The 20,176-nt window shown below is 44.6% G+C and overlaps 1 protein-coding gene across 2 annotated transcripts in view; it reads right to left on the reverse strand.

Annotated features, from left to right (window-relative positions):
• MGAT3 (beta-1,4-mannosyl-glycoprotein 4-beta-N-acetylglucosaminyltransferase) overlaps positions 1–20,176 on the reverse strand; it is a 113,353-nt gene that overhangs the window by 41,228 nt on the left and 51,949 nt on the right. The window contains exon 1 of one of the 2 annotated variants that reach the window (XM_053721283.1): positions 5,622–6,456. The exons of the other annotated variant lie outside the window; for it this stretch is intronic. Coding sequence (XP_053577258.1) covers positions 5,622–5,695 — 74 coding nt within the window. The 5' untranslated portion in view covers positions 5,696–6,456. Of the gene's footprint in view, positions 1–5,621; positions 6,457–20,176 lie in introns of those variants that run through there. 2 annotated transcript variants of the gene reach the window in all.

A 20,176-nucleotide genomic window follows, 5' to 3' on the forward strand; every position in this document is an offset into this window, starting at 1 on the left:
TTGGGTGCCCATCTTACCATCACATACACACACATATACACACACACACACAGCTTTACTTACGTACCACGTTATCTGCGCAGTATATATCTCCTTGAGTGCCCGTCTTACCATCACATACACACACATATACGCACACACACATACAGCTTTACTTACGTACCACGTTATCTGCGCAGTATATATCTCCTTGGGTGCCCGTCTTACCATCACATACACACACACACACACACATAGCTTTACTTACGTACCACGTTATCTGCGCAGTATATATCTCCTTGGGTGCCCATCTTACCATCACATACACACACACATATACACACACACACAGCTTTACTTACGTACCACGTTATCTGCGCAGTATATATCTCCTTGGGTGCCCGTCTTACCATCACATACACACACACACACACACATATATACACACACACACAAACAGCTTTACTTACGTACCACGTTATCTGCGCAGTATATATCTCCTTGGGTACCCGTCTTACCATCACATACACACACACACACACACATAGCTTTACTTACGTACCACGTTATCTGCGCAGTATATATCTCCTTGGGTGCCCATCTTACCATCACATACACACACACATATACACACACACACATAGCTTTACTTACGTACCACGTTATCTGCGCAGTATATATCTCCTTGGGTGCCCGTCTTACCATCACATACACACACACACACACACATATATACACACACACACAAACAGCTTTACTTACGTACCACGTTATCTGCGCAGTATATATCTCCTTGGGTACCCGTCTTACCATCACATACACACACACACACACACACACACATATACACACACACACATAGCTTTACTTACGTACCACGTTATCTGCGCAGTATATATCTCCTTGGGTACCCGTCTTACCATCACATACACATACATACACACACATATACACACACACACATAGCTTTACTTACGTACCACGTTATCTGCGCAGTATATATCTCCTTGGGTACCCGTCTTACCATCACATACACACACACACACACACATATATACACACACACAAACAGCTTTACTTACGTACCACGTTATCTGCGCAGTATATATCTCCTTGGGTACCCGTCTTACTATCACATACACACACACGCACACACACACACACACACATATACACACACACACACACACAAACAGCTTTACTTACGTACCACGTTATCTGCGCAGTATATATCTCCTTGGGTACCCGCCTTACCATCACATACACATACACACACACACATAGCTTTACTTACGTACCATGTTATCTGCGCAGTATATATCTCCTTGGGTGCCCGTCTTACCATCACATACACACACATATACACACACACACACATATCTTTACTTACATACCACGTTATCTGCGCAGTATATATCTCCTTGGGTGCCCGTCTTACCATCACATACACACACACACACACACATATATACACACACACAAACAGCTTTACTTACGTACCACGTTATCTGCGCAGTATATATCTCCTTGGGTGCCCATCTTACCATCACATACACACACACACACACACATATACACACACACACACACACACATAGCTTTACTTGCGTACCACGTTATCTGCGCAGTATATATCTCCTTGGGTGCCCGTCTTACCATCACATACACACACATATACGCACACATATACGCACACACACAAACAGCTTTACTTACGTACCACGTTATCTGCGCAGTATATATCTCCTTGGGTGCCCGTCTTACCATCACATACACACACACACATATATATACACACACACACAAACAGCTTTACTTACGTACCACGTTATCTGCGCAGTATATATCTCCTTGGGTACCCATCTTACCATCACATACACACACACACACACACACACACACACACATATACACACACACACATAGCTTTACTTACGTACCACGTTATCTGCGCAGTATATATCTCCTTGGGTACCCGTCTTACCATCACATACACACACACACACACACACATATACACACACACACACAGCTTTACTTACGTACCACGTTATCTGCGCAGTATATATCTCCTTGGGTGCCCGTCTTACCATCACATACACACACACACATATATACACACACACAAACAGCTTTACTTACGTACCACGTTATCTGCGCAGTATATATCTCCTTGGGTGCCCGTCTTACCATCACATACACATACACACACACACATATACACACACACACACACACATAGCTTTACTTACGTACCACGTTATCTGCGCAGTATATATCTCCTTGGGTGCCCATCTTACCATCACATACACACATATACACACACACACATAGCTTTACTTACGTACCACGTTATCTGCGCAGTATATATCTCCTTGGGTGCCCGTCTTACCATCACATACACACACATATACGCACACATATACGCACACACACAAACAGCTTTACTTACGTACCACGTTATCTGCGCAGTATATATCTCCTTGGGTGCCCGTCTTACCATCACATACACATACATACACACACATATACACACACACACATAGCTTTACTTACGTACCACGTTATCTGCGCAGTATATATCTCCTTGGGTACCCGTCTTACATCACATACACACACACACATATACACACACACACATAGCTTTACTTACGTACCACGTTATCTGCGCAGTATATATCTCCTTGGGTACCCGTCTTACCATCACATACACACACACACACACACACACACATATACACACACACACACATAGCTTTACTTACGTACCACGTTATCTGCGCAGTATATATCTCCTTGGGTGCCCGTCTTACCATCACATACACACACACACACACATATATACACACACACACAGCTTTACTTACGTACCACGTTATCTGCGCAGTATATATCTCCTTGGGTACCCGTCTTACCATCACATACAAACACATATACACACACACACACACATAGCTTTACTTACGTACCACGTTATCTGCGCAGTATATATCTCCTTGGGTACCCGTCTTACCATCACATACAAACACATATACACACACACACACACACATAGCTTTACTTACGTACCACGTTATCTGCGCAGTATATATCTCCTTGGGTACCCGTCTTACCATCACATACACACACACACACACACACACACACACATATACACACACACACACAGCTTTACTTACGTACCACGTTATCTGCGCAGTATATATCTCCTTGGGTGCCCGTCTTACCATCACATACACACACACATATATACACACACACAAACAGCTTTACTTACGTACCACGTTATCTGCGCAGTATATATCTCCTTGGGTGCCCGTCTTACCATCACATACACATACACACACACACATATACACACACACACACACATAGCTTTACTTACGTACCACGTTATCTGCGCAGTATATATCTCCTTGGGTACCCGTCTTACCATCACATACACACACACACACATAGCTTTACTTACGTACCACGTTATCTGCGCAGTATATATCTCCTTGGGTACCCGTCTTACCATCACATACACACACACATATACACACACACACACATAGCTTTACTTACGTACCACGTTATCTGCGCAGTATATATCTCCTTGGGTACCCGTCTTACCATCACACACACACACAGCTTTACTTACGTACCACGTTATCTGCGCAGTATATATCTCCTTGGGTACCCGTCTTACCATCACATACACACACACACACACATAGCTTTACTTACGTACCACGTTATCTGCGCAGTATATATCTCCTTGGGTACCCGTCTTACCATCACATACACACACACACACACATAGCTTTACTTACGTACCACGTTATCTGCGCAGTATATATCTCCTTGGGTACCCGTCTTACCATCACATACACACACACACACACATACACACACATATACACACACACACATAGCTTTACTTACGTACCACGTTATCTGCGCAGTATATATCTCCTTGGGTACCCGTCTTACCATCACATGCACACACATGCACACACACACACAAACAGCTTTACTTACGTACCACGTTATCTGCGCAGTATATATCTCCTTGGGTACCCGTCTTACCATCACATACACACACACACACATATACACACACACACATAGCTTTACTTACGTACCACGTTATCTGCGCAGTATATATCTCCTTGGGTGCCCGTCTTACCATCACATACACACACACACACACATAGCTTTACTTACGTACCACGTTATCTGCGCAGTATATATCTCCTTGGGTACCCGTCTTACCATCACATACACACACACACACACACACATATACACACACACACACACATAGCTTTACTTACGTACCACGTTATCAGCGCAGTATATATCTCCTTGGGTACCCGTCTTACCATCAACCATCACATACACACACACACAAACAGCTTTACTTACGTACCACGTTATCTGCGCAGTATATATCTCCTTGGGTACCCGTCTTACCATCACATACACACACACACACATATACACACACACACACATAGCTTTACTTACGTACCACGTTATCTGCGCAGTATATATCTCCTTGGGTACCCGTCTTACCATCACATACACACATACACACACATATACACACACACACATAGCTTTACTTACGTACCACGTTATCTGCGCAGTATATATCTCCTTGGGTACCCGTCTTACCATCACATACACACACACACACATAGCTTTACTTACGTACCACGTTATCTGCGCAGTATATATCTCCTTGGGTACCCGTCTTACCATCACATACACACACACACATATACACACACACACATAGCTTTACTTACGTACCACGTTATCTGCGCAGTATATATCTCCTTGGGTACCCGTCTTACCATCACATACACACACACACACACACACATATACACACACACACATAGCTTTACTTACGTACCACGTTATCTGCGCAGTATATATCTCCTTGGGTACCCGTCTTACCATCACATACACACACACACACATAGCTTTACTTACGTACCACGTTATCTGCGCAGTATATATCTCCTTGGGTACCCGTCTTACCATCACATACACACACACACACACATACACACATATACACACACACACACACATAGCTTTACTTACGTACCACGTTATCTGCGCAGTATATATCTCCTTGGGTACCCGACTTACCATCACATACACACACACACACACACACATAGCTTTACTTACGTACCACGTTATCTGTGCAGTATATATCTCCTTGGGTACCCGTCTTACCATCACATACACACACACACACACACATATACACACACATATACACACACACACACACACACATATACACACACACACGTAGCTTTACTTACGTACCACGTTATCTGCGCAGTATATATCTCCTTGGGTACCCGACTTACCATCACATACACACACACACACACACACACACACATAGCTTTACTTACGTACCACGTTATCTGTGCAGTATATATCTCCTTGGGTACCCGTCTTACCATCACATACACACACACACACACACACACACACATAGCTTTACTTACGTACCACGTTATCTGCGCAGTATATATCTCCTTGAGTACCCGTCTTACCATCACATACACACACACACACACACATACACACATATACACACACACACACACATAGCTTTACTTACGTACCACGTTATCTGTGCAGTATATATCTCCTTGGGTACCCGTCTTTCCATCACATACAGGCTTTCCTTGGCCGGCATTCTATGAGCAGCAGTTAAATGTTTTTAGTTCAGCTTGGTTTCTCATCATTTATCAGAATGTTTAAGTTAAATGATCTCCAAAGAAAGAGACTGTAGAATACAGTGACGCTCATGTGACAGGGCTGCTAGGTGAAATTAAAAGGTTGAAAGAGCAATCGGATACATTTGAGGTTTGAATCTGAGCAGTTTGTGATAGTAAAGGAAAAGCTGAATTTAGTGTCAGGCAGAGAATGCTGCTTCACCACTTTCAAAACTAAATGTGACTCAACGTTCAGATTGAAAACAAGAAAACAAGGGTGAAAAGGAAATATCAAAACAAGCCAATGATAAAGGAGGAAGTATTTATTTGCCAAAACATCAACTTCTCATAGGCAGAGTAGGTTTGTTTCCATAAAGCATTGCTCAGACCCCGCAACTGTAACAAAAAGCTGAACAAGATAGCTGCATAAAAATAACGGACAACACACCCATTTGTGTACAAGCAGCACACACTAACATGGTGTCTAACAGATGAGCACTGCTGTACTAGGGCTTCCTGCATGTATGCACAAACTATCACTAAATAACTTTACGTCAAATTATGCAATTCATCTGTGCTTTGGATAGCAGAAAATGTCAAAGTATTACACTGCCCCCACCCGGCTGGCAAAGTCTTCTGAGGAGAGCTCTGTATATCAATCATACACAAGGGGGAAGAAAGGTACTAGTGCACACAATGTAATATAGGGAAATTCTTCCTCTAAAATATTATACACTCTCTCCCTTTTCCTTATCTCTCTTCTCTCTCTCATTTTTTTCCTCTCTCCTCTCTCTCTCCCTTCTCTCTCACACCTTTTCTCTCTCTCTCCCCTTTTCTCTCTCTCTCTCCCCTTTTCTCTCTCTCTCTCCCCTTTTCTCTCTCTCTCTCCCCTTTTCTCTCTCTCTCTCCCCTTTTCTCTCTCTCTCCCCTTTTCTCTCTCTCTCTCCCCTTTTCTCTCTCTCTCTCCCCTTTTCTCTCTCACCCTTCTCTCTCTCCCTTTCTCTCACCTTTTCTCTCTCTCACCTTTACTCTCTCTCCCTTCTTTCTCACCTTTTCTCTCTCTCCCTTCTCTCTCTCTCATTTTTTTCTTCTCTCACATTCTCTCTCTCTCCCTCCTCTCTTCCCTTCTATCTCACCTTTTCTCTCTCTCCCTTCTATATCACATTTTCTCTCTCACCTTTTCTCTCTCTCTCCCTTCTCTCTCACCTTTTCTCTCTCTCTCCCTTCTATCTCACCTTTTCTCTCTCTCCCTTCTATCTCACCTTTTCTCTCTCTCCCTTCTATCTCACCTTTTCTCTCTCTCCCTCTATCTCACCTTTTCTCTCTCTCCCTTCTATCTCCTTTTGTCTATATTTCCTCCTTCTCTCTCCTCCCACCTTTTCTCTTGCTTTCCCCTTTCTCTCTTGCCTCTCTCCTTTTCTCTCTCCCTCTCTTTCCTTTTTTTCTCACCTTTTCCCTTTCTCCCTCCTCTCTTTCTCTATCTTTTCCCTTTTCTCTATCTTTCTCCTTCTCTCTCCCCCCCCCTCTCTCTCCCATTCTCTCTCTCTCCCATTCTCTCTCCCCTCCTTTCTTTTACAAGATATGAAGAGTCCACGGATTTCATCCTTACTTATGGGATATCGCCTCCTGGTCAGCAGGAGGAGGCAAAGAGCACCACAGCAGAGCTGTATATATATAGCTCATCCCTTCCCCCCCACAACCCAGTCATTCTCTTTGCCTGCGTTAGTGATAGGAGAGGTGTAAAGTGAGGTGTTAGTTTAGATTCTTCAAGCAAGAGTTTTTTATTTTTAAATGGTGCAAAAGTGTACTATTTTTCTGCTGAGCAGTTATAGTTGTATGGTTCTGGGAGCTGGGTTTTTTTGGCCCCTCTGCGCCTCCCATACTGATACTGCTATTCTGAAACGGTCTTGGAGAGATTTTAACTGAGGCCCTTCTATCTTCACAGGACCTCAGGAGGAAGGCTGGACCCCCTGACACTGAGTCTCTCATGCTGTTCCTCAGCATGCAGGTAAGTGCAGTCTGTTTCTGGGGCTTCGCACTGTAAGAGAAAGAGTGACATTTCTCAGAACGGTCTGTGCTTTCATTTTTTCTTCAGGGGCCATGAGAAGGCTTCCTGTCGCTATTATGTCGGTCCTCATTAGTGATAAGAAGTATAAGAACCGACATAGAGCTTTATCCAGACACTCTAGTATGACCGAAATTACCCTAGAAGCGCTGGGATGTAATAAAGAAGTATGTGAAAACTTTATTCAGACACTCTAGCATAACTAAACTTAACCTAGAAGCGCTGAGATGTTATTTTGACATGTATTGTATAACGGGCGATTTCTCTTTTAACATGAAAAAAGGGCTGACGTTGGGAGAGTTACAGAGCTGTAGGAGTTTAGTGCCTAATAGACTCTGGGGCTTTGGCCTGTATGGGCGTAATTCATATTTTCCTGGGTTCTGACGCCCACGATGGGCGGGGCATTGTATTGGCGCGCTTTAGCGCAGTTGTTCCGATTGCCATTACGGCTCCTAGGTACACTTGTTTCTGTGACTCACACAACTGATCTTAGGCACACCGGTTCAGGGACTTTATCCTTGGTTAGTGGAAGCAGAGCTGCGGCGAGGTGACTGATAAGTTTCTGATTTTGTTCTGTGAAATAACAGTGTCTTCCTGCACGGAGACGTCACTCACTAATATGGGAATGTGAAAACAATTGCTTGCTGACATATATATTGAGCTTTGTTCAAATAACGTTTTTCTTAAAGACACAGTACTTCGCAAAAATTTAAGGTTAGACTGATTTTTTACACTTATATATTTTCAGTGCTTCTGACCAAGCTTGCATTTTTCTGTTTAGGTTGTCAAAATGGATGACCTTCAAACAAACTACTTGTCTTATGTGTTTAGATGCCATTGTGGATCCCCCAGTTACACTTTGTCCCCCATGTGTAGAGAACAAATTTTCTTTAATAAAATTTATCTAATGAATGTCCTCAGACTGATGAAGATCAGGGTATGCCGCATCCTTCTCCCAAAACGTCACAGCCTTTAACGCCCGCTCAGGTAACGCCAGGTTCTTCAACGGCGTCTACTTCATTTACTTTGCAGGATATGGCTGCAGTTATGTCAAACACTCTTACAAAAGTTTTATCTAAGTTGCCAGTGTTACAAGGTAGTCGCAGCAGGACAGAGGCCCACGTGGTCCCTGCAACTTCTGATGCTTTAATGGCTATCTCCGATATACCTTCCCAGGGCTCTGAATTGGGGGGTAGGGAGCCCCTGTCTGAGGGGGAACCGTCTGATTCAGGAAGTGCATTATCCCAGACAGATTCTGACGTCATGTCCTTCAGATTTAAACTTGAACGCCTCCGCCTTTTGCTACGAGAGGTTTTGGTGACTCTGGATGACTGTGAATCTATTGTGGTCCCACCAGAGAAATTGATGGACAAATACTTAGAGGTCCCTTAGAGGTCCCTTCTTATTCCGATGTGTTTCCGGTTCCTAACAGAATTTCGGAAATTGTTACAAGGGAATGGGAGAGACCGGGTATCCCGTTCTCCCCTTCCCCTATTTTTAGGAAAATATACCCTATAGCTGACACCGTTCAGGACTCTTAGCAGACGGTCCCTAAGGTGGAGGGAGCTATCTCTACCCTGGCTAAGCGTACGACTATCCCTATTGAGGACAGTTGTGCTTTCAAAGACCCTATGGATAAAAAGTTGGAGGGTCTTCTAAAAAAGCTATATATTCATCAAAGTTTTCTATTACAACCACCGGCCTGCATTGTAACAGTCACAACTGCGGCTGCCTTTTGGTTTGACGCTCTAGAAGAGTCCCTCAAGACTGAGACTCCTTTAGAAGAAATTGTGACAGACCCTTCTGTCAGGACTGAAAGAGTTAACTGTGTTTAGCTTTAAGAATCTAATTTCTAAAGACAGGTTTTCTGGCCTCAGCTATTGTGTGCTATAATTACATTTAAGTAATAAACAGGCCATTGTTTAATCACCCTCAGAGAACAGACGCTAGGTGATAAGACAAGCCAAATGTGTTTAAGTTGTTATCTGCCTAAGTAAAGTATTTAAGTAAAATAATTCTATTGTATCATGTCAAGGGCGCTTCTCCCTTTTATCTAATGTACAACATTCTTTCAACCCCCATCTGAGGGGGGGTCAAAAACCTGTATAAATCTGTGTGCTGCCTTCAAATAAAGTTGTCATTCTGTTTTAAACCTGAAACTGGCTGGGTTGTGAATTGCTGATTCCCTATGCAGGACATTGTTCATCTGGTATTAACCCTTGGTACACAGTTGGTACCGTAACATTGGTGGCAAGCGACGGGAGAATCCTTATCGCCCAGAAGAGCAACTACACAAGCCAGTAACCTCAGGAAGAGGGGGATTATTACAATACTGACTAAGATGGAAAGAGTACCAGGGACAGAAGGAACCAATGGGCCCAGCATAGCAGACAGAACCCCCGCAGAAGCAAGCTTTGATCGGGCGGTTAAAATAAGACTGGCACATTATGGCCCCAACCCATCTGCGGAAATTATCGACCGGGTCATAGCAGCTGTGGAGGCCAACCTACTTCGCCAAAGCGGCGCTGCAGCAAACCCAGTGGAAAAGAGAAAAGTAAATTTTGCAGCTTTTAAAAACTTCCTGGAAACAGAAGGAGAGATTGATGGGTACCTTGCGGATTTTGAGAGGCAATGTGCACTACACAAGGTACCCGCAGAGGACTGGGTCATGATATTATCCGGAAAATTATCCGGCCGGGCCAGTGAGGCTTTTCGGGCCATTCCAGATGAGGAAGTCGGGGATTATAATACTGTAAAAGAGGCTCTGCTCTCCAGGTATGCGGTTACACCGGAGGCATACCGGAGGCGGTTCAGAGACACTGTTAAATTAGCTGGAGATTCCTACCTTGAGTGGGCATGTAAGGTGCACCGCACAGCAGCTCACTGGATAGCGGGGTGCCAAGCCGTATCTGGGGAAGAGGTGCTGCAGCTATTCCTGTTGGAACATTGCTTCGACAAGTTACCCGCAGGAGTTCGAGAGTGGGTTCGGGACCGTAAACCCTCCACCCTGCATGAAGCGGCTCGCTTGGCAGATGAGTATACGGATGCCCGCAAACTGGACACTGCTACCACTAAGCCCCCTGCTAGAGTGGAGTACAGACCCCCAGTCACCCCAGCAGCTGCCAGTTACCAACCCCCGGCGCACCGCTATACCACACGGTCTCGGGCCACGAACTACCCTCAGAGAGCCTGGTTCAATTCGCGGGGCTACTCACAACCGATTCGATGCTTTGGATGTAAGCAACTAGGGCACAAAAGACCGGAGTGTCCCCTAAATGCAGCGAACCAAGCACAGTCCTGGAGAAGACCTGCCGGCGGAATCCCACGTAACCCTCAGCCTGCGGCCCGCTACGTAGAGGCGCAAGAATGCTGGGGCATCCTACATGAGGCAGACCTTGTGCAAGCTGCCCACCGGAATAACCGGCAACTGGTTAAAGTGAATGGGAAGGAGGTCAGTGGTCTAGAGACTGACCCCCCTGCTGCTAAGCCCCAGGACGCTGAGCTCAGTAAATCTCTATCCGCTATTGATATGTGGGAGTCACGTTACAATGCGCTGATGAAGGAGAAGAGTCACGTAGAGGATAAAATGGTCACGTTAAATAATCATGTAACAGTGCTAGCGGGAGAGAAGAGGAGTGCAGAGGAAAAAGCACGTTTAGAACAGGAATCTCTGCTAGACAAGCTGCACCGACAGACTGCAGAAAACACCAGCTTGAGAGTGGAACATGAAACATTAAGGACAAACTTAGTGACACTGGAGGAGAAGCTGACGCTGGCTCATAGGGAGGTGCAGCAACTCAAGGGCACCCTATGTCAGTATGAAGGGATTGTGGATACCTATAAAGAGCAGGTACAAAAACCACGTAAAGAAGCTGATGATATTTTGAAGGACTGTTTAGCCCTAGTCGGGGCACTGAAGAGGTTGAACCCTTATTTATACAGACAGGGATTCTCTCTCATAACGGGAATACAGATGGATTGTCCCAGCAAACTGACATGCCTACCACCCCTTAGTCCGGTCATCCCCAGGTTGACCCGCAAAAGGGTCAAGCCGGGTCTGCCGGAGTGTTCCACAAGGGGGGAGCTATGTGACAGACCCTTCTGTCAGGACTGAAAGAGTTAACTGTGTTTAGCTTTAAGAATCTAATTTCTAAAGACAGGTTTTCTGGCCTCAGCTATTGTGTGCTATAATTACATTTAAGTAATAAACAGGCCATTGTTTAATCACCCTCAGAGAACAGACGCTAGGTGATAAGACAAGCCAAATGTGTTTAAGTTGTTATCTGCCTAAGTAAAGTATTTAAGTAAAATAATTCTATTGTATCATGTCAAGGGCGCTTCTCCCTTTTATCTAATGTACAACATTCTTTCAACCCCCATCTGAGGGGGGGTCAAAAACCTGTATAAATCTGTGTGCTGCCTTCAAATAAAGTTGTCATTCTGTTTTAAACCTGAAACTGGCTGGGTTGTGAATTGCTGATTCCCTATGCAGGACATTGTTCATCTGGTATTAACCCTTGGTACACAGTTGGTACCGTAACAGAAATGATAGATAGAATTAAGGCCCTTAAGATGGCTAATTCTTTTATTACGGATGCCGCCTTTCAGATTGCCAAGTTGGCGGCTAAGAATTCAGGATTTTCCATTTTAGCGCGCAGAGCCTTATGGTTAAAATCTTGGTCTGCGGATGTGTCCTCTAAATCAAAGCTTTTGGCTATTCCTTTCAAGGGAAAGACCCTGTTCGGGCCTGATTTGAAAGAAATCATTTCTGATATTATGGCAGGTAAGGGTCATCTCCTCCCTCAAGACAAGACATCTAAGCAAAGGGGACGACAGAGTAATTTTCGTTCCTTTCGTAATTTCAAAGGAGTCCCCCCTTCCTCTGCCGCTAAACAGGAAGGGAACTATTCTCAAGCCAAAGCCACCTGGAGACCCAACCAGGCTTGGAACAAGGGTAAGCAACCCAAGAAGCCCGCTGCTGCTCCCAAGACGGCATGGCGGGGCGGCCCCCGATCCGGGACCGGATTTAGTAGGGGGCAGACTTTCTCTCTTTGTCCAGGCTTGAATAAGAAACGTTCAGGATCCCTGGACACTAGAAATTGTGTCTCAGTTGGAGTTCAAAAATTCTTTCCCAAGGGGAAGGTTCTTTTTTTCACGATGGTCTGTAGAGAGGCGTTCTTACGTTGTGTAGAAGACCTCTCCACCATGGGAGTAATTTGTCCCGTTCCAATACAGAAACAGAGGCAGGTGTTTTACTCATATCTTTTTGTGGTTCCCAAAAGAGAGGGAACGTCCCGACCCATTTTAGATCTCAAGAGTCTAAACAAGTTTCACAGAGTTCCATCCTTCAAGATGGAAACTATTCGGACAATTCTTCCATTGATCCAGGAGGGTCAATATATGACTACCGTGGACTTGAAGGATGCATATCTTCATATTCCTATCCACAAAGATCATCACCAGTTCCTAAGGTTTGCCTTCCTGGACAAACATTTTCAGTTCGTGGCTCTTCCCTTCGGGCTGGCCACGGCACCCAGGATCTTCACAAAGGTTCTAGGGTCTCTGCTAGCGGTTCTCAGACCGCGGGGCATTGCAGTGACGCCTTATCTGGACGATATTATGATTGATCCAGGCATCGTCTTATCAACTGACAAAGTCTCATACCAACATGGTTCTGTCCTTTCTAAGGACTCACGGGTGGAAGGTGAATCTAGAAAAAAGTTCACTAATTCCATAGACAATGGTTCCTTTCCTGGGAACTCTAATAGATTCTATATCCATGAAAATCTTCTAGACGGAAGTCAGAAAGTTAAAGATTCTGAATACATGCCGAGCCCTTCAGTCCTATCCTCGGCCATCAGTGGCTCAGTGCATGGAGGTAATTGGATTGATGGTGGCGGCAATGGACATCATTCAGTTTGCTCGTTTTCATCTCAGGCCTCTACAACTGAGCATGCTCAGACAGTGGAATTTGTCTCCTCAGATAGATCTGGATCAGGAGACAAGAGACTTGCTTCTTTGGTGGTTGTCACAGGATCATCTGTCCCAAGGGACGTGCTTCCGCAGACCCTCATGGGTGATAGTGACAACGGACGCCAGTCAACTAGGATGGGGTGCAGTCTGTAATTCCCTGAAGGCTCAGGGTGTGTGGACTCGGTCAGAGTCTCTACTTCCAATCAATATTCTGGAGTTGAGGGCAATATTCAATGCTCTTCAGGCTTGGCCTCAGTTGGCTTTGGCAAAGTGCATCCGATTTCAGTCGGACAACATCACGACAGTGGCTTACATCAATCATCAGGGAGGAACAAGGAGTTCCTTGGCCATGACAGAAGTATCCAAGATAATTTGATGGGTGGAGGCTCACTCTTGTTATCTGTCAGCAATCTACATCCCAGGAGTAGAAAAACATAATTTATGCTTACCTGATAAATTTATTTCTCTTGTAGTGTGTTCAGTCCACGGGTCATCCATTACTTATGGGATATATTCTCCTTCCCAACAGGAAGTTGCAAGAGGATCACCCAAGCAGAGCTGCTATATAGCTCCTCCCCTCACATGTCATATCCAGTCATTCGACCGAAACAAGACGAGAAAGAAAAAACTATAGGGTGCAGTGGTGACTGGAGTTTTAATTAAAATTTAGAACTGCCTCAAAAAGACAGGGCGGGCCGTGGACTGAACACACTACAAGAGAAATAAATTTATCAGGTAAGCATAAATTATGTTTTCTCTTGTTAAGTGTGTTCAGTCCACGGGTCATACATTACTTATGGGATACCAATACCAAAGCTAAAGTACACGGATGATGGGAGGGACAAGGCAGGAACATTAAACAGAAGGAACCACTGCCTGTAGAACCTTTCTCCCAAAAACAGCCTCCGAAGAAGCAAAAGTGTCAAATTTGTAAAATTTTGAAAAGGTATGAAGTGAAGACCAAGTTGCAGCCTTGCAAATCTGTTCAACAGAGGCCTCATTCTTAAAGGCCCAGGTGGAAGCCACAGCTCTAGTGGAATGAGCTGTAATTCTTTCAGGAGGCTGCTGTCCAACAGTCTCATAGGCTAAACGTATTATGCTACGAAGACAAAAAGAGAGAGAGAGGTGGCCGAAGCCTTTTGACCTCTCCTCTGACCAGAATAAACGACAAACAGAGAAGAAGTTTGCCGAAAATCTTTAGTTGCCTGTAAGTAGAACTTCGGGGCACGGACTACGTCCAGATTATGCAAAAGACGTTCCTTCTTTGAAGAAGGATTAGGACATAATGAAGGAACAACAATCTCTTGATTGATATTCCTGTTAGAAACAACCTTGGGTAAAAACCCAGGTTTAGTACGCAGAACTACCTTGTCTGAATGAAAAATCAGATAAGGAGAATCGCAATGTAAGGCAGATAACTCAGAGACTCTTCGAGCCGAGGAAATAGCCATCAAAAACAGAACTTTCCAAGAGAAAAGCTTAATATCAATGGAATGAAGGGGTTCAAACGGAACACCCTGAAGAACTTTAAGAACCAAGTTTAAGCTCCACGGAGGAGCAACAGTCTTAAACACAGGCTTAATCCTAGCCAAAGCCTGACAAAAAGCCTGGACGTCTGGATTCTCTGCCAGACGTTTGTGTAAAAGAATAGACAGAGCAGAAATCTGTCCCTTTAACGAACTAGCGGATAAACCCTTTTCTAAACCTTCTTGTAGAAAAGCCAATATCCTAGGAATCCTAACCTTACTCCATGAGTAACTCTTGGATTCACACCAATATAAATATTTACGCCATATCTTATGGTAAATTTTTCTGGTAACAGGTTTCCGAGCCTGTATTAACGTATCAATAACCGACTCCGAAAAACCACGCTTTGATAGAATCAAGCGTTCAATCTCCATGCAGTCAGCCTCAGAGAAATTAGGCTTGGATGGTTGAAAGGACCCTGAATTAGAAGGTCCTGCCTCAGAGGCAGAGACCATGGTGGACAGGACGACATGTCCACTAGGTCTGCATACCAGGTCCTGCGTGGCCACGCAGGCGCTATCAGAATCACCAATGCTCTCTCCTGTTTGATCCTGGCAATCAGTCGAGGTAGCAACGGAAATGGTGGAAACACATAAGCCATGTTGAAAACCCAAGGGGCTGCTAATGCATCTACCAACACCGCCCCCGGGTCCCTGGACCTGGATCCGTAACAAGGAAGCTTGGCGTTCTGGCGAGATGCCCTGAGATCCAGCTCCGGTTCGCCCCAACGAAGAATCAGTTGAGCAAACACCTCCGGGTGAAGTTCCCACTCCCCCGGATGAAAGGTCTGGCGACTTAGAAAATCCGCCTCCCAGTTCTCCACGCCTGGGATGTAGATCGATGACAGATGACAAGAGTGAGACTCTGCCCAGCGAATTATCTTCGAGACTTCCAACATCGCTAGGGAACTCCTGGTTCCCCCTTGATGATTGATGTAAGCCACAGTCGTGATGTTGTCCGACTGAAATCTGATGAACCTCAGTGTTGCTAACTGAGGCCAAGCTAGAAGAGCATTGAATATTGTTCTTAACTCCAGAATGTTTATTGGGAGGAGTTTCTCCTCCTGAGTCCACGATCCCTGAGCCTTCAGGGAGTTCCAGACTGCACCCCAGCCTAGTAGGCTGGCATCTGTTGTTACAATTGTCCAATCTGGTCTGCGAAAAGTCATTCCTTTGGACAGATGAACCCGCGACAACCACCAGAGAACTGAATCTCTGGCCTCCTGGTCCAGATTTAGTAAAGGGGACAGATCTGAGTAATCCCCATTCCACTGACTTAGCATGCATAGTTGCAGCGGTCTGAGATGTAGGCGCGCAAATGGCACTATGTCCATTGCCGCGACCATTAAGCCGATTACTTCCATGCACTGAGCTACTGATGGGCTTGGAATGGAATGAAGGACACGGCAAGCATTTAGGATTTTTGATAACCTGGACTCCGTCAGGTAAATCTTCATCTCTACAGAATCTATAAGAGTCCCTAGAAAGGGAACCCTTGTGAGTGGGAACAGAGAACTCTTTTCCATGTTCACTTTCCACCCATGCGACCTCAGAAATGCTAGAACTATCTCTGTATGAGACTTTGCATTTTGAAAACTTGACGCTTGTATCAGAATGTCGTCTAGGTACGGAGCCACCGCTATGCCTCGCGGTCTTAGTACCGCCAGAAGCGAGCCCAGAACCTTTGTAAAAATTCTCGGGGCCGTAGCCAACCCGAAGGGAAGAGCTACAAACTGGTAATGCCTGTCTAGAAAGGCAAACCTTAGGTACCGATAATGATCTTTGTGAATCGGTATGTGAAGGTAGGCATCCTTTAAGTCCACTGTGGTCATATACTGACCCTCTTGGATCATGGGTAGGATGGGTCGAATAGTTTCCATTTTGAACGATGGAACCCTTAGGAATTTGTTTAAGATCTTCAGGTCCAAGATTGGCCTGAAAGTTCCCTCTTTTTTGGTAACCACAAACAGATTTGAGTAAAAACCTTGCCCTTGTTCCGTCCGCGGAACCGGGTGGATCACTCCCATTACTAAAAGGTCTTGTACACATCGTAGAAATGCCTCTTTCTTTATTAGGTTTGTTGATAACCTTGACAGATGAAATCTCCCTTGTGGAGGAGAAGTTTTGAAGTCCAAAAGGTATCCCTGAGATATGATCTCCAACGCCCAGGGATCCTGGACATCTCTTGCCCAGGCCTGGGCGAAGAGAGAAAGTCTGCCCCCCACTAGATCCGTTTCCGGATAGGGGGCCCTTTCTTCATGCTGTCTTAGGGGCAGAAGTAGGTTTTCTGGCCTGCTTGCCCTTGTTCCAGGACTGGTTGCCTTTCCAACCCTGTCTGTAACGAGTAGCAGTCCCTTCCTGTTTTGGAGCGGAGGAAGTTGATGCTGCTCCTGCCTTGAAATTACGAAAGGCACAAAAATTAGACTGTTTGGCCTTTGATTTGGCCCTGTCCTGAGGAAGGGTGTGACCCTTACCTCCAGTAATGTCAGCAATAATTTCTTTCAAGCCGGGCCCGAATAAGGTCTGCCCTTTGAAAGGAATATTAAGCAATTTAGATTTAGAAGTTACATCTGCTGACCAGGATTTAAGCCATAGCGCTCTGCGCGCCTGGATGGCGAATCCGGAGTTCTTAGCCGTTAGTTTGGTTAAATGCACAACGGCATCTGAAACAAATGCATTAGCTAGCTTAAGGGCTTTAAGCTTGTTCATAATCTCATCCAATGGTGCAGTGCAAATAGCCTCTTCCAGAGACTCAAACCAGAATGCCGCTGCAGCAGTGACGGGCGCAATGCATGCAAGGGGCTGTAATATAAAACCTTGTTGAACAAACATTTTCTTAAGGTAACCTTCTAATTTTTTATCCATTGGATCTGAGAAAGCACAACTATCCTCCCCCGGGATAGTGGTACGCTTGGCTAAAGTAGAAACTGCTCCCTCCACCTTAGGGACCGTCTGCCATAAGTCTCGTGTGGTGACGTCTATTGGGAACATTTTTCTAAATATCGGGGGAGGGGAAAAGGGCACACCGGGTCTATCCCACTCCTTGCTAATAATCTCTGTAAGCCTTTTAGGTATAGGAAAAACGTCAGTACACACCGGTACCGCATAGTATTTATCCAGCCTACATAATTTCTCTGGGATTGCAACCGTGTCGCAATCATTCAGAGCCGCTAACACCTCCCCTAGCAATACACGGAGGTTCTCAAGCTTAAATTTAAAATTTGAAATTTCTGAATCCGGTCTCCCCGGATCAGATCCGTCACCCACAGAATGAAGCTCTCCGTCCTCATGTTCTGCAAATTGTGACGCAGTATCGGACATGGCTCTCGTGTCATCGGCGCGCTCTGTCCTAAACCCAGAGCTATCGCGCTTGCCTCTTAACTCAGGCAAATTAGATAATACTTCTTTCATAACATTAGCCATATCATGCAAAGTGATTTGTAAGGGCCTTGATGTACTTGGCGCCACAATCTCACGCACCTCCTGAGCGGGAGGCGAAGGTACTGACACGTGAGGAGAGTTAGGCGGTGATAATTTCTTTACTGGTGATAATTTCTTTACCAGTAAAGACTGACTTTTATTTAAAGTAACATCAATACAATTGGTACACATATTTCTATTGGGCTCCACATTGGCTTTTAAACATAATGAACAAGTAGATTCATCTGTATCAGACATGTTTAAACAGACTAGCAATGAAGGCTAGCAAGCTTGGAAAAAATCTTTCAATAAATTTACAAGCAATAGAAAAAACGCTGCAGCGCTTTTAAAAACACAAAAAACTGTCACAGTTGAAATAACAATGAACTAATTCAGTTATAGCCAACAATTTTAACAGTAAATGTATGAATTTAGCAGAGGATTGCACCCACTAGCAAACGGATGATTAACCCCTCAATACCCAAAAACGGATAATCAATTTAAGATTTAACGCTTTTATCACAGTCAAACACACTGTCACAGGTCTGCTGTGACTGATTACCTCCCTCAAAAATGAATTTTGAAGACCCCTGAGCTCTCTGGAGACGTTCTGGATCAAGGAGGAAGAAGCAGGAAGACTGTGCTAGAATTTTAACTTCGCAACAAGGCGCTAAAAAGGCCCCTCCCACTCATATTACAACAGTGGGAGACCTGTTACAACGGTTTCTATGCAGAAATATACGTTAGCCATATGGAAAAAAATCATGCCCAAAAAGATTTATCACCAAAGTACCTCACAAAACGAATAACATGCCAGTAAACGTTTTAAAAACAACTTTCCAGTGTTATGCAAAGTTATCACTAAGCCTGCTACCAGTCGCTTCTACTGCAGTGAAGGCTCATACATTTATTTCCGTATTAACAGTATTTTCTCAGTCAAATTCTAGTCCCTAGAAAATAACTCAACTGCGCATACACTTATCAGCCTGATACCAGTCGCTACTACTGCATTAAAGGCTGTACTTACATCATATGGGTAACAGCAGTGTTTTCTTAGTCAATTCCATTCCTAGAAAATATTACTGCACATACCTCATTTGCGGGGGACCCCGCATGCTATTCCCTTTTCTGAAGTTACCCCACTCCTCAGAATGTGCGAGAACAGCCAGTGGATCTTAGTTACGTCTGCTAAGATCATAGAAAACGCAGGCAGATTCTTCTTCTAAATACTGCCTGAGAGAAAAAACAGCACACTCCGGTGCCATTTTAAAATAATAAACTTTTGATTGAAGAATAATTAGGTAAAAAACTCCTATCTCCTCTCGCGACCTCCTTCTTTGTTGAGACTTGCAAGAGAATGACTGGGTATGACATGTGAGGGGAGGAGCTATATAGCAGCTCTGCTTGGGTGATCCTCTTGCAACTTCCTGTTGGGAAGGAGAATATATCCCATAAGTAATGGATGACCCGTGGACTGA

This window comes from Bombina bombina, chromosome 7, assembly GCF_027579735.1.
Source record: "Bombina bombina isolate aBomBom1 chromosome 7, aBomBom1.pri, whole genome shotgun sequence".
NCBI classification, from domain to species: Eukaryota; Metazoa; Chordata; class Amphibia; order Anura; family Bombinatoridae; genus Bombina; species Bombina bombina.